Source organism: Mustela nivalis, assembly GCF_964662115.1.
Source record: "Mustela nivalis genome assembly, chromosome: 4".
Classification (NCBI taxonomy): Eukaryota; Metazoa; Chordata; class Mammalia; order Carnivora; family Mustelidae; genus Mustela; species Mustela nivalis.
The window spans coordinates 12,979,455-12,994,210 of record NC_139023.1 but is presented as its reverse complement, the minus strand read 5'-3'; the positions used below and the strand labels follow the sequence as shown (position 1 = coordinate 12,994,210).

Genomic DNA, 14,756 nt, shown 5'->3' with positions numbered 1-14,756 from the left:
CATCAAATAAATCAAGAAACCATTTTATTAAGTAACCGAGACAAAGATTGCTAGTCCAAAGAAGGAATTACACTCATATCAAATAGGAAATACTCATGGACTAAATAAACTACATAACAGTATGTAAGACTGAGCAGGTATTATATATAATCACATAATTATGAAACTATATAGAACTTTTTTAAAAGATGAAAGGAGAACATAATACAGGTTGAAATCTGAAAACACAGGAAATACAAGCCCAGTCTTTCACTAAGAAGGTAAATTTGGGGAAATAATTCAGATGGAGATGATATCTAAAGCAAAAGAATAATTTTATTAAGGTATGACTATAAAGGAAGAGCAAAGAGTACACTATTAAACTTGGGGAATATGGAAAGAATCACCAAAATTTATAGATTAAATGAGGAAAAGTAATTAGTAAAGACACAGAAGGAAATCAAACAAAAAAAAATAGGGAGAATCAGAATAGTACAGCCTCAGAAATTAGACAGTGTTTAATTGGGCTATAATGAAAACTACATCTTGTCATCTTTACTATATGTAGTATATAACATTGTGTTTGGCACATATGCTTGAAATAAGAATTCAGGGTGAAGCCAATGTTACAGCAGGCACTGGAATTGGCAGAAGTACTTCCAGCATGAGCTATTTTAGACAGGATCCAAGTTTTGATACGCCAACTACACTTCACAGATCTCATCTATTATCAGCATCACCTAGGAGAGACTATTTAGAAATATAGAATCTTGAGGTGCCTAGGTGGTTCAGTTGGTTAAACATCCCAACTCTCAATTTCAGCTTAGGTCATGATCTCAGGATCATGAGCTCAAACCCAGCATCAGGCCCATGCTCAGCGGGGAGTCTGCTTGTCCCTCCCCCTCTCTCTGCTTCCTCTATTTCTCTCTTTCAAATAATCTTAAAAAAAAAAAAAAAAAAAAAAAGAATGCAAGAAAGACAGAATCTTGGGTCCCATCTGAGATCTACTAACCCAGTTTATGAATCAAAATGTTAAGAAAATCATCAGGGAATTCAAATGCATATATTCAAGTTTGAAAAGCACTGTTCTGCTATTTTAGCCATTCTCCCAATCAAATGTGATTGAGAAGTAGAGAGATAGAAAATGAGCCAAATTATGTCAAGATCCCTTACAGCAGTATAACTCTCTGAGTTCAGTTTGACAATAAGCTACAGGATTTGGCAACTCTGAATTTGAGACAAAGAGAATGATATATGCTTATAATAAAAGGAGTAAAAGAAAAATATTAGCCTTAATGATCTGAATCAGGCACAAAAAAAGTTGATGAAAAAGGAAAGAATATACTTTACCAATACTGTGCTTAATACAAGAATCAACCAATATGCTAGAAGGGATAAGAATGGGAGTTTTAGAAGAGACACAACAGATAGCAAAATCTTTACAGTGAAGAACATATCTGAGGGAATAGATATAGGAGATAATAAAGGGTCAGTTTACAAAACACTAAAGCAAAGACAGAGAACTTTCAACATGGTTGCTACTGATGAGTGGGTTTAAGGAATCACCAGTGATTCCTGCAAGAATCCTCACCAGTGCGCAGCATCTTCAGGCCTCCTATATGTCCACCCTGTGTCTCTTCTCCAACTCCTTTTCCTCTATTTCCCCCTTTTTCTTTCCTCTGATCAAAAGTATCCTTAGGAACTATTTTTTTTTAATAAAGATTTTATTTATTTGTTTGTTTGTTTGTTTGAGAGAGAGAACACGGGGATCAGCAGAGAGAGGGGGAAAAGCAGGTTCCCCACTGGGCAAGGAGCTCCATGTGGCACTTAATCCCAGGACCCCAGGTCCATGACTTGAGCCGAAGGCAGGAGCTTAACTGACTGAGCCACCCAGGTGCCCCCTCAGAAACTGTTCTAACAAATCAGAGGTGCTCATGATGACATAAATTGCCCATGTTCATGAATAAACTTAAAAAAAAAAAATCAGTGTGAACAATGATTTAGGGAAAAAGAATCTGATGAAGAGGGCGCCTGAGTGGCTCAGATGGTTGAGCAACTGCCTTCGGCTCAGGTCATGATCCCAGACTTCCAGGATCGAGTCCCGCATCCGGCTCCCAGCTCCTTGGGGAGTCTGCTTCTCCCTCTGACCTTCTCCTCTCTCATGCTCTCTCTCACTTATTCTCCCTCAAATAAATAAATAAAATCTTTAAAAAAAAAAAAAAAAAAGAATCTGAGGAAGAAAACACTATCATGAAAGACTTATTCAGACAGCGACATAGAAATCATACAAATTCAAAAACAAACCAATTAATTATTCTAGAAACTAATTCCAGATCAGGGAAGATCAAAAACTGAATGACAACTTACAAAACTAATAAACAAGAACATATGCAGAAGGTATGAACAGATGGTAATGTGAAGAGAGCGGACTCAGAACTGAGCAGACATATTGTCCTAAGTAGAGCAATGGCCAGAAAAAGAGGTGACTTAGAAGTGATACTTTTCTAGGGCGCCTGGGTGGCTCAGTGGGTTAAAGCCTCTGCCTTCAGCTCAGGTCATGATCCCACGGTCCTGGGATCAAGCCCTGCATCGGGCTCTCTCCTCAGCAGGGAGCCTGCTTCCCTTCTCTCTCTGCTAGCCTCTCTGCCAAATAAATAAATAAAATCTTTATTTAAAAAAAAAAAACAATACATTTCTAATACTGTGGGAAATTTGCATATTTACATGTAAAGGAGTATCATTTTGAAGGTGGGACATCTTTTAAAAAACTGCAAAATTATTCACCCAAAACAAAGTAATACTTCTGTATTCCAAGGACCCATAGAGATAACTGCTAAGGCTAAGATCTAAGGGATACTTTAGGAATAGAACAGATATAGTTCCTATTCTCATGAAACTTTCAGTCTAACTGCCAGAAGGAGAGATGGAAATTTAGCAAGTAATTATATGTTTGATAAAACGAAAAGGATGCTATTGGAGCATATATAGGAACATACTGGGATAGGGAGTAATAATCAAGTAAAATGATATTTAAACTGAGTACAAAGTTTGGTAGGGGACAGAGTACATTTAGGAAAAATTTTCTAGGCAAAAGTCACAGCACTTTAAAAGGCCCACAGTTGAGACAGTATGTTCATGAACTGGAAGAAATTCATTATAAAGTAACCCAGGAGATGAACCTGGAGAGCGGAGAGAAGACAGAGGGCATGTACATAAACTGCTAAAATAATCTAAGAAACAAATGACTCTAAGTAAGAATAGCAAGAGGAAAGGAGAGAAGTAAAAGAATGGAAGTCAAACTTTATACAGGTTGCTGAAGGAAAGAGGAGTCAAAGATGATCCAGGTTTCTTTCCTGAGCTACTAAATTCATTATGGCCCCATTTATAAAGATAGGAAAACTAAAGAAGGAGCAAGTTTGGAAGAATTTATTAGTTTCGTAAATCATCTAGTATGAGAAGCCTAAGAGATAGGAGAAGTGGAAAAGTCTACTGCTTCAACACCAATCATTAGCTTAGGCATTACAAATTTGTCAAGTGCCTTTTAAAAAAGAAAAAATATCTTCAAAGACTATCCTTGGAATTAAGTTATTTTCCTATTATTAGTCTTTGAACTGAGATGGTTAGTAGAATAATATCCTTCCAAAAATGTACTCACCCTAATCCACAAAATCTGTGAAAATGTTATCTTATATGGCAAGAGACTTTGCATATGTGACTAAATAAACCTCAAAATTGGGAGATTACCCTGGGTTATTTAGGCTGGTCCAATCTAATTATATGGGTTCTTAAAAGTGGTGGTCAGGGGGCGCCTGGGTGGCTCAGTGGGTTAAAGCCTCTGCCTTCAGCTCGGGTCATGATCTCGGGGTCCTGGGATCGAGCCCCGCATCGGGCTCTCTGCTCGGCGGGGAGTCTGCTTCCTCCTCTCTCTGCCTGCTTCTCTGCCTACTTGTGATCTCTGTCTGTCAAATAGATTAAAAAAAAAAAAGTTTAAAAAAAAAAGTGGTGGTCAGAATGATAGAACAAAGGAAGAAGAGGCAAAAGAATTTGGAAATCTAAGAAACCTGGTATTGCTGGCTTTGAAGATGAAAGAAGGAAACCATGATTCAAGGATATAAACAACTTCAAGAGGCTGGAAAAGATAAGGAAACATATTCTCTCCTAGAATCACCAGAAAGAAAAGCAACCTTGTCAATATATTGATTTTAGCTCAACAAGATCTATTTCAGACTTGTGACCCACAGAACTGTAAGATAATAAATGTATGTTGTTTTAAGTCACTAAGTATGTGGTAATCTGTTATGACAGTGATGGAAAAATTAATAAAATTGGTAATTAATCAGACATTACATTCACTAACCAATCTAGATAAAGAATTTATCTGAGTATCAATGTGAAGAATCTGACAGGTACTTAATAAATGTTTAACATTTATAATTAAACAGTATCCTTCAAGAATACTTTTTTTTTTTAAGATTTTATTTATTATTTGACAGAGATAACAGTTAGGCAGAGAAGCAGGCAGAGAGAGAGAAGGAAGCAGGCTTCCCGCTCAGCAGAGAGCCCAATGCTCGATCCCAGGACCCTGGGATCATGACCTGAGCCAAAGGCAGAGGCTTTTATCCACTTACCCACCCAGGCGCCCCTATAATTTCTTGATATAATGTTTTTTCCTAAGAAGACAAATCAAAATTTTGTACCTTCAAATTTTGTGAATTAATATTCTACATAAAGGACTAATAAAAAAAAACTTCCCTATAACTTCAGTTTAGTCAGATTCTTTATATTTCTTAAAATAGCCAGCCACTAATGAGAAAGTGAAGAAAGTTGAGAGAAAGAGAGAGAGAAAAAAAGAAGAAAGAGAGAGAGAAAGAAATTCAATAAAAATAATATGGGGGGGGCACCTGGGTGGCTTAGTTGTTTAAGTATCTGCTTTCTGCTCAGGTCATGATCCCAGAGTCCTGGGATCAAGTTCAGCCCTGCCAGGCTCCCTGCTCAGTGAGGAATCTGCGTATCTCTTTCCCTCTGTCCCCCACCCTACTTGTACTCTCTCTCTTTCAAATACATAAAAATCTTTAAAAAAAAAAATAATATGGGATATGTCAGACATTTACAAGAGAGGTCTGCAAAACAGAAAAGGTGGATACACAAAGGTACAGACAAAACTGAAGTCTGACAACTATTATTTAAGGTGATATAAAGTCTATGTTTAGATTATAAAAAAAGAAAGCTAAAATAATTGAACAATACTTAAAGTAGAATTTCCTTTCATAAAAACTAGCTTAAATACTGTGCTTTAATATATACTCTTTCTCCCTTCTGTATCAGCAATATTATAGTATAGTATAGTCATCTAGGACCTCCAGGTATAAATACAATTCTGGTGAAGAGAGTTTTCTGGTTTGCTAATAGCTTTTTCAAATCAGCATCGAAAACATTTTCACTTATTTCAAAACTTCTTGACAGTGCTGAAGAAATATAGGCTCTAATGAGGGGACAGATCCTGAGCCAATATTTTCTAACCTTGAGTATTATCGCCTAACTTATAGGGCTGTCAAGAAGGATTAAATTGTATTTCGTACACATAAAGTGTCTAATACATTTGTTTAGTGTTTTCTACTCCATTAACTATTCTAAAGAAATTCTGTAAGAGTAACTACTTCTTCTATTACTTCAAAAAAAGTGGTACAAAAAACATAAATGAATCTTTTCTTCATGACATTGTCATCATTACAAACCTCAATCACTACAAAATGATTACATAAAGAGGGCAGCCACACTCCAAGTTTGTCTGAGACAATCCCAATTTATGCTTCCTATACTGACACCCCCTCTCATTCTCAAGTGTCCCAGTTTGGATGATAAATACTATAGTGGTCCAAGATAAAAAGATCTATTGAGATACTACTTGGATAACTGTTCTCTGTAATTCTATTATCATCCTGTGAATATATGTGTATATCTCCTAGTCTACAGACACTACTACATTGATTTTTTTTTTTTTAAGATTTTATCTATTTATTTGACAGGCAGAGATCACAAGTAGACAGAGAGGCAGGCAGAGAGAGAGAGAGAGAAGCAGGCTTCCTGCTGAGCAGAGAGCCCGATGCGGGACTCGATCCCAGGACCCTGAGATCATAACCAAGCTGAAGGCAGCAGCTTAACCCACTGAGCCACCCAGACGCCCCTACATTGATTTTTTTTTTAATGGTGATAACTGTTTTAGTTCTCTTTGTAATTTCAGTGCCCAATACAGTGTATGGCAATTTACTGAATGTTAGATAAATAAGTAAATGATAGAAAAGAAGAATATGAAGTTTTATTCTAGAAGAAATAGCTCCATACTATCTTAGGGTTTTCTTCCCCCTGTTTATATTTTAATAAAACTCAAAGAATATATGATGTTGTCTTATTCATATTCTGGTAACCATCTGCTTTATAAGCCTTTTCCCTTCACTTTTTCCTTTATATATGCTGCCATCTTAGAAGCTACACAAAAGTCAAGTGACTCAGAATTAAATTACATGTAAAACAGAGATACTAGAAAAGAGCTTATAGATATAGGTTTACTTTGCCTACTTCCCAAAGCTAAATAGAAATATTAAAAGAACATGAAGTGGTAGGATAATGTTCACAGATATACTTAATGTAAAAAACTTACCCACAGGCAGCATCTGTTTTTTGGGAAATATCAGTATTTATCATCTCTTCACACTCTTCCATATTTCGGTCTGAATATCTCTGTCACTTACCTTGGGTGATATGTGACATATTTGTATTTTTTTCTTTAGACTGAGCCACATCAACCTGTTCTTCAAGTACATTGCCCTTATATTTTCTTCTCTGTTTTTGTTTTATAGTCTTTTTTTTTCCAGATGATTTTTCTGCATTCTCATTATACATTTCATATTTTGTAGATCCACAGTGATTTTCCAGTTCATTTGCCAAAGCACACCCCTTACCCAGTCGTTTTTGTTTAGAAGGCTGAGATTTCTCTACTGGGTAAGCTGTGTCACAATGTCTGTCACTTGTCATATTTGCAGGTGGTACACGGTGATGTTTTTCTCTTGACTTCTTACTTTGAAGGGGTGCAGAGTTCTCTGCAGGGTTTACTGTGCATTGTTTCAGAGGCCCAGCTTTTCTCGGTATAGTAATCCAAGATTGACTGGCAAAACTTCTTTCGGATTCCTCGATTATAAATTCATCCTCTAACAAATTCACGTCATTTGAAGGAGATGAGTGAAGGGGAGCAGTTGCTATATGCCTAACAACAGGACTAAAACAGGATGTTAAAATAAACAATAGCTCAAAAATTAAGTTTTTACCTTTGCTTTGTGAAGACCATAATCTATACAGGAAATAAAATCTATGTATCTTTTTTTTTTTTTTTAAGATTTTATTTATTCAACAGAGAGAGATAGCGAGAGAGGGAACACAAACATGAGGAAGCTGGAGAGGGAGAAGCAGGCTTCCTGCCAAACAGGGAGCCCGATGCAGGGCTTGATCCCAGGATGCTAGGATCACGACTTGAGCTGAAAGCAGTCACTTATGATTGAGCCACCTGGGTGCCCCTCTGTGTATATATATATTTATTTTTAAATTTCTTTTCAGCATAACAGAATTCATTGTTTATGGACCACACCCAGTGCTCCATGCAATATGTGCCCTCCATAATACCCACCACCTGACTCCCCCAACCCTCCCCACCCCTTCAAAACCCTCAGATTGTTTTTCAGAGTCCATAGTCTCTCATGGTTCATCTCCCCTTCCAATTTCCCTCAGCTCCCTCTCTCCCCCATGTATATTTTAAAGAACGAAGCACACCTCAATTTTCCCTTACCCTTGAAAATCCTCCTCTTCTTTTACACTTCTGTAATACCTGATTACACTTATTTATAACACTAATGAAATCTGAATTGAATCTCAATTTAAATTTAGAGTTGGAAGCCTAGACATCAACTAATTTAATGCTCTCCCCAACCCATTTTATATACTGAACAGTTAAAACTCAGAAATGTGTGGGGCGCCTGGAGGCTCAGTGGGTTAAGCCTCTGCCTTTGGCTCAGGTCATGACCCCAGGGTCCTGGGATCGCGCCCCACATTGGGCTCTCTGCTCGGTAGGGAGCCTACTTCCCCCCATCTCTGCCTACTTGTGATCTTTGTCTGTCAAATAAATAAATAAATAATCTACAAAAAAAAAAAAAACCTCAGAAATGTGTTAAAGCCCAGACACATTGACAGTCCAAAAATGCATGCCGTTATTACATAGAATGTTACCCTAATTTTATGTATGAATGGATGTATAGCTGTCTCTTGGGGGCCAGATGTCTTCACATTCAAGACAAGATTATTTCCAAGACATCTTCAAGTCTAATATTCTAAGAAAACACTACTAAATTATGCACTAAATTATATTATGTAAAAATTATTCCAAGTTTGAATAATTCACATACTTTTCAAATAAGTTTTAATACTGTAATCATGGTATAGAAATAAATGGAAAGTATCTAGAAAAACAGGCAAATTGGGATTAAACAGCATCTCTTCCAATTAGTTGGGAAAGCTTTCTAGAGAAGGAAGAATTATTTAAAGGATAGTAATCTGATGGACTCTTTTCTATTTCCTTCCTTTTTATAACAGCCTCAGGCAAACCACATATTGAAGTGATATATGCATAAATAAAACCTTAGGGTAAACAACCAAACTCTGAAGCTAGCATATGTACTCCTGTTTCTACCTTTCCCACCTGAGTATGCAAGCTTAACCATCATTGTGTCTGCTTTTTCTATGTTTTCACTAATAAAATATACCCCAAAAATTACAAATTGAAAACACCTTCCCTATTTACCTAATCTCAAGCCCCTCATGATTCTTATAATGTAGAACAGTATACATACATACACATACAAACGTGTTGTGTTGCTGGTAAGAAACTATACTCTCCTTACAGTTACGCATAATTTCAATTAAAATTTGCATCAATTAAGATTAACTTTTAGTTAAATTATATGTATGTGTGGGGGCACCTGGGTGGCTCAGTGGGTTAAAGCCTCTGTTGGCTCAGGTCATGATCCCAGGGTCCTGGGATCGAGCCCCACATCAGGCTCTCTGCTCAGCAAGGCGCCTGCTTCCTCCTCTCTCTCTCTGCCTGCCTCTCTGCCTACTTGTGATCTGTCAAATAAATAAATAAAATCTTAAAAAAAAAATGTATGTATGTGTGTATATATGCTAAGAAATATACTTTCTTCTAATAGGTAGAGTTTTGCAAGTTTATGTAATTAGAAAACTAGAAAGTCTAATGAAAAACAAAGTCAATACAAACAGAAAACCATAATGAATGAATGTTTAAACAGAAATGTTACTTTTCAACATTTAAAGAAATAGCCAATCTGTTAAAAATAGATTTAATTTGCTTTACTGTATATAACTCACAGTTATCTGTTTACTTTTATACATAAGAAAGTAATGCTAAGAATTTAAAAATTAAGCCTTCCTAAACCAGCCAATAAGAATTCTCTAAGGGTGCCCAGGTGGTTGAGTCAGTTAGGCATCTGCCTTCCGCTCAGGTCAGGCATGATCCCAGGGTCCTGGGAGCCCCACATCGGAAAGCCCCTTACTCCCTTTCCCTGCCACTCCCCGTTTGTGCTTCCATGAGCATGCGCTCGCTCTCTCTCTCTCTCTCTCTCTCTGTGTCAAATAAATAATAAATAAATAAATAAATAAATAAAAGAATTCTCTAACTCTGCTCCTCTATTTTACTTCAAGGGACTTCCATAACATCAAGATTATTCTAACTGATGATAATATCCTTAGGAAACAATGTTGACACCTGCTTCAGACTAAATATCTGTATACTTCCAAAATTCATAAGCTGAAACCGAATCCCCAATGGGGTAGTATTTGGGGGTGGGGCCTTTACGAGGTGATTAATTCTGTTCCACACTCATGAACAGAATTAATACCCTCATCAAAGAAGCCGCAGAAAACCCCCTTACCACCTCTGCCATGTGAGGTTATGGCAAGAAAATAGCCATCCACGAACCAAGAAGCCGATGTCACCAGAAAGGAAAAAGGAGATTGGCATATGACAAGGGAAAATGGTATGCCAAAACGGGGACAAATGGAAATGTGTACGAGCAAGTTGGCAGAAAGAGTTAACTAGGGAGAATGAAGGCCATAAATACCAGCCAAAAAAATCTGAAGTTTCTCTAGGTCAGGGGTTCCCATCTCTAACTGCCATTAATTCTAGTTAACTGCAATGTGCAGCCATAGTTAAGAATCACAGTGTGGACACTAAAGAACCTCTGAAGGTTTTTTAGTAGGCAAGAACAGATTAAAATTTCTTCTAGGATCACACTTTTATTAACTCAAGAAGAAGAAAAGGAAAGAAGATTAAAGCTCTTAACAGTGAAATACACCACAACGTAATTCTGTCTCTAAATACTGCCTTCATTCTTTGATAGCATACAGACTAGAAAGTGCTAAGGAGCAAAAGCACTGAATCAGCAATGAAAGCAATGAATTATGAATAAACTGTCTTTCACATTTAATTTACTAAGTACCTAATGATGGCTTTGGGGGTGATTTGCTGGTAAGAAACTACACTCTCCTTAGGGTTAGGCATAATTTCAGTTAAAACTTGCACCAATTAAGATTAACTTTTAGTTAAACAGCATTAAGAATCCTTGATATTGTTTACAGAATATAAAGAAAAAAATGACTCAAAGGATAGTTTCTTAATAACTTACCTGGATTCACTTTTTCTTTTTACAGTTTCTAAAAACAATGTTGAAAAACTCTTTTTAGTTTGTGGATGAATTTCATCTTCTAAATCTGGTACTCTTTTCTGAGATGCCCTTGACAATTTCCTCTCTTGTGGTTCTTCTGATCCTTTATCCTCTATTTCTGGTATTTTATTTGCTATTTCTACTTCCTTCAAAGCATTTTTATCTTCAAAGTTTAACCTAAAAAGTTGAAAGGAAGGCAAGTTGAATAAATACTCTCACAGTTTGCTGAGTTTGGAGTTCTCCTGAACTCCCCTCAGTAACAAAACAGACCAAATACAAAATTTTTCACAAGCCCTTTATTTAATGTCTAAAAATTCTGATTTGTAATCTTTTAAAATACACAAGGCAATTGCTCAGGAAAATTAAATTTCTTATTTGTCAGTGAGAAAAAAAGAGAAAAGACCAAGAAACTCTGTAGCTTAAAGGACTCGTTCTCAAACATTTAGTAAGATTTTCAATCATCTGAATAATCTTATTAAAATGTAGATTCTGAGTTAGGAGGTCTAGAATAGGGTTTGAGATTCTATATTTCTAACAAGCTGCCAGATAATGCATTGCTCTTGATCCTGAACTGCATACCACATTTTGAATAGCAAAATCTTAGAATGTATTTAACTCCTTGGCTCCAAGAATTACACAAGACACTAGACAGACATTAATTACACTCACCGCAGAAGTCCCCAGTAGCAAAGGACTTTGAATGATCTACTTTGCTTCTTAAAGGCCAAAATGAGCCCCAAGAAATAGACAATAATTCACCACAACTTATCTTCAAAATACTTATCCTTTGCTACCCTAGAAATGAGCCAATATATACCTACCACTGTAATTACAAATGACATAGAGAAAACACTCTTAGGAAGACACAGAAAACATATTATCAGAAGAAAACACTTTTTTCCATAAACTACAGAAATGTTTACCCACAAACTTCTCTGAAGTATACTTTAAGCCTTCCTTATTATATAAACTGAACCATGTTATGCTCTTCTCATGTTAATATTCCTCAATACTTACTATAAAATACATTAAAAATAAATTTAAAAATTAATTAATAAATAACTTTAAAATTTTTAAGCAGATTGATATTATTTCAGTAAATAAAAATTCACCTTTTCCTGGTTTTAAGAGAAATCTCCATACTTGAAGACAATGTATTTACTGAATTTTTTTTTTTGGCAATGGATGAAATCACATTTTGTGATACAGAAGCTTTTGCATCCGAAAGAACAAAAGGTGAACCAACTGGTAAGTGTAATTCCTTATCAGCCTCACTGTGACAATCTTTTAATTTTTTACTCGACATTTTTCTCGAGTCAGGTGTACTTTTAGAACCAATACCAGCTGTCAAAATTTGCTGATGAACTTCATGGTCCTGACCTGGAAGAAAATTATATGAAGACATTAGAAACTTTTAAAATAATACTATTAGAATCAAATGTGCTTTTTAAAATTCAGCAGCAATAACTAGAAATAGTTTTCAGAAGACTCACAGTTCATTTAGTTTATAATCAAAGATCTATGACTAAAATACATAAAGGCAGGGCGCCTGGGTGGCTCAGTTGTTGAGCAGCTGCCTTCAGCTCAGGCGGTGACTCCAGGGTCCTGTGATCGGGCCCCACCACTGGGCTCCCTGCTCAGCGGGAGGCCTGCTTCTCCCTCTCCCACTCCCCCTGCTTGTGTTCCCTCTCTCACTGTATCTCTCTCTGTCAAATAAATAAAATATTTTTAAAAAAATAAATAAAGGGCGACTGGGTGGTTCAGCTGGTTAAGCAGCTGCCTTAGGCTCAGGTCATGTTTCCAGGATCCTGGGATTAAGCCCCAAATCGGGCACCCTGCTTAGCAGAGAGCCTGCTTTTCTCTTTCCCTTTGTCTGCTGCTCTGCTTAATTGTGCTATCTCTCTGTCAAATAAATAAATAAAAATCTTAAAAATAAATAAATAAATTATATAAGGCCTTTAAAAGTTCTGATTCATGAAATAATCAGAGATTATTCAGAGACATAACAGATATGTATAGAGATATATAAAAGATTTGTATATGTGTATATATGTAAAGATATACATATAAAAATATTCTTTATACATAAAAGTTTATATACATACACATATACACATGTACATATATATATATATACACATATATATAAATAAAGAAAGAAAATACATATTCTCTTAGGCTTATACCCTCAAATATCAAAGAAAAAGTAGAACTGTTGGGGATTATTTATATTGATTCATACTCTGAAAAAGCAAAGATTAGGAGCACCTGAGTGGCTCAGTATCAGTTAAGCATCCAACTCTTGATTGCAGCTCAGGTCCTGATTTCAGGGTGGTGAGATTGAGCCCCACGTTGGACTCCACACACAGCACAGAGTCAGCATGGGTTTCTTTCTCCCTCTGTCCCTTTCCCCGAACTCCCATGCACTCAACCTCTCTCAAATAATAAAGAATTTTTTTAAAAAGCAAAGATTAGGGGCGCCTGGGTGGCTCAGTGGGTTAAGCCACTGCCTTTGGCTCGGGTCATGATCTCAGGGTCCTGGGATCGAGTCCCACATCGGGCTCTCTGCTCAGCAGGGAGTCTGCTTCCTCCTCTCTCTCTCTGCCTGCTTCTCTGCCTACTTGTGATTTCTCTCTGTCAAATAAATAAATAAAATCTTTAAAAAAAATAAAAATTTAAAAAAAAAAATGCTCCTCCACCATGGGAAGGATATTCCCAAATGTTTAAAAAAAAAAAAAAAAGCAAAGATTAAAAATTTTAAATATAATCAAAAAGGAGCTTGTGAAGGTTATAGAACAAGAGAGTATACTCAGTTTTCTCTGTTTTTCCCACCAAATACAAGTAAGCTAATAGTACATATCCATCAAAACAATAAGAGAACTCTAAGAGCTAGAAGGAAAGAGGCATATTTGCTAGGAACCTCAAGTCTTGAGCAACAAAAGACAGTACCTTCCCTTTATCTCCCACGAATCCCTAGACTGGGTTCTAGAGAGGTGTGCAACCCTGAACCACAAACAAGGGGATAAAAAACCCTGCATTTTCCATCCAAAAGACCTGGAGAAGGGAAACACAACATAGACATAATGGGGAACCCCAACTCCCATTCCACAAGCTGAGCCACTAAATACTCCATTCTGCAGTGGCGCTATAAGAGGAGCAAAGCCTTCGACCATGCCAGGACCCACTCCATAAGTTCTAAGTTATAGTAGTAGCAGAGGAGCAAAGTCCTAGAGTAACCTTGTCCCTCAACCAACACTGTCCCCACTTCAACAATCAAGGACAGCAGACCATATGATCCACAAACAGCTGCAAAGTAGTGAAGCCTCTGAGGTCCCCAGCCACTGCCTCACAGGCGACACTGTGAAACACGGTTAGTACTGACAACAATGAGGGTACCAGTGAGCAGTCTAATCTAAAGCAGGAAGAACATAAAAGAACACTACACCCCCATCCCCCTGTCCTCTACCCAGTGATTTAAGAAGATCCAATCCCAACAGCTTCTGACCCCAACCCTCATTTGAATGAATGAGGACATGGGGTACTCAGGAAGCACCTTCCATTCACCTGACACAGCACCAGCAAGAAGAACTAAGGAGGAATCTCAGCAGCATTAGGAAACAAAACAGAACAAAATACCACTGCTAGGACTCTAACACTTAACTGTCACTGGAAATAAAATCCACAAAAGTGAGCAAGAACCTACACATTAAACCAAGATGAGGAAACTATATGTTATAATAAACAATTTAAATACAAATACAATTAAATACAATCAAGAGTTTCCAAAAATAATTACCAAAATGTCAAGAATACAATAAAAATGACTGCTTATACCAAAAACCAGAAATATACAACCTGAATAAGAACAATATGATCAATGGACACAAATAGACAAGATGAATCAAATGTTGAAATTATTTAATAAGAATTTTAAAGTATACATCATAAAAAATATTTTAACAATTATGAACTGACTTTCATTTGTTTCTCCTG

General features: G+C 36.6%; 1 protein-coding gene across 2 annotated transcripts in view; it reads right to left on the bottom strand.

Annotated features, from left to right (window-relative positions):
• The window catches only part of CENPC (centromere protein C), a 93,610-nt gene that overhangs the window by 43,564 nt on the left and 35,290 nt on the right, over positions 1–14,756 (bottom strand). For both annotated transcript variants that reach the window (XM_082726362.1, XM_082726361.1), the window contains exons 6-8: positions 11,876–12,143; positions 10,725–10,940; positions 6,729–7,252 (exon numbers count right to left, since the gene is read on the bottom strand). In XM_082726362.1, coding sequence (XP_082582488.1) covers positions 6,729–7,252; positions 10,725–10,940; positions 11,876–12,143 — 1,008 coding nt within the window. The remainder of the gene's footprint in view (positions 1–6,728; positions 7,253–10,724; positions 10,941–11,875; positions 12,144–14,756) is intronic.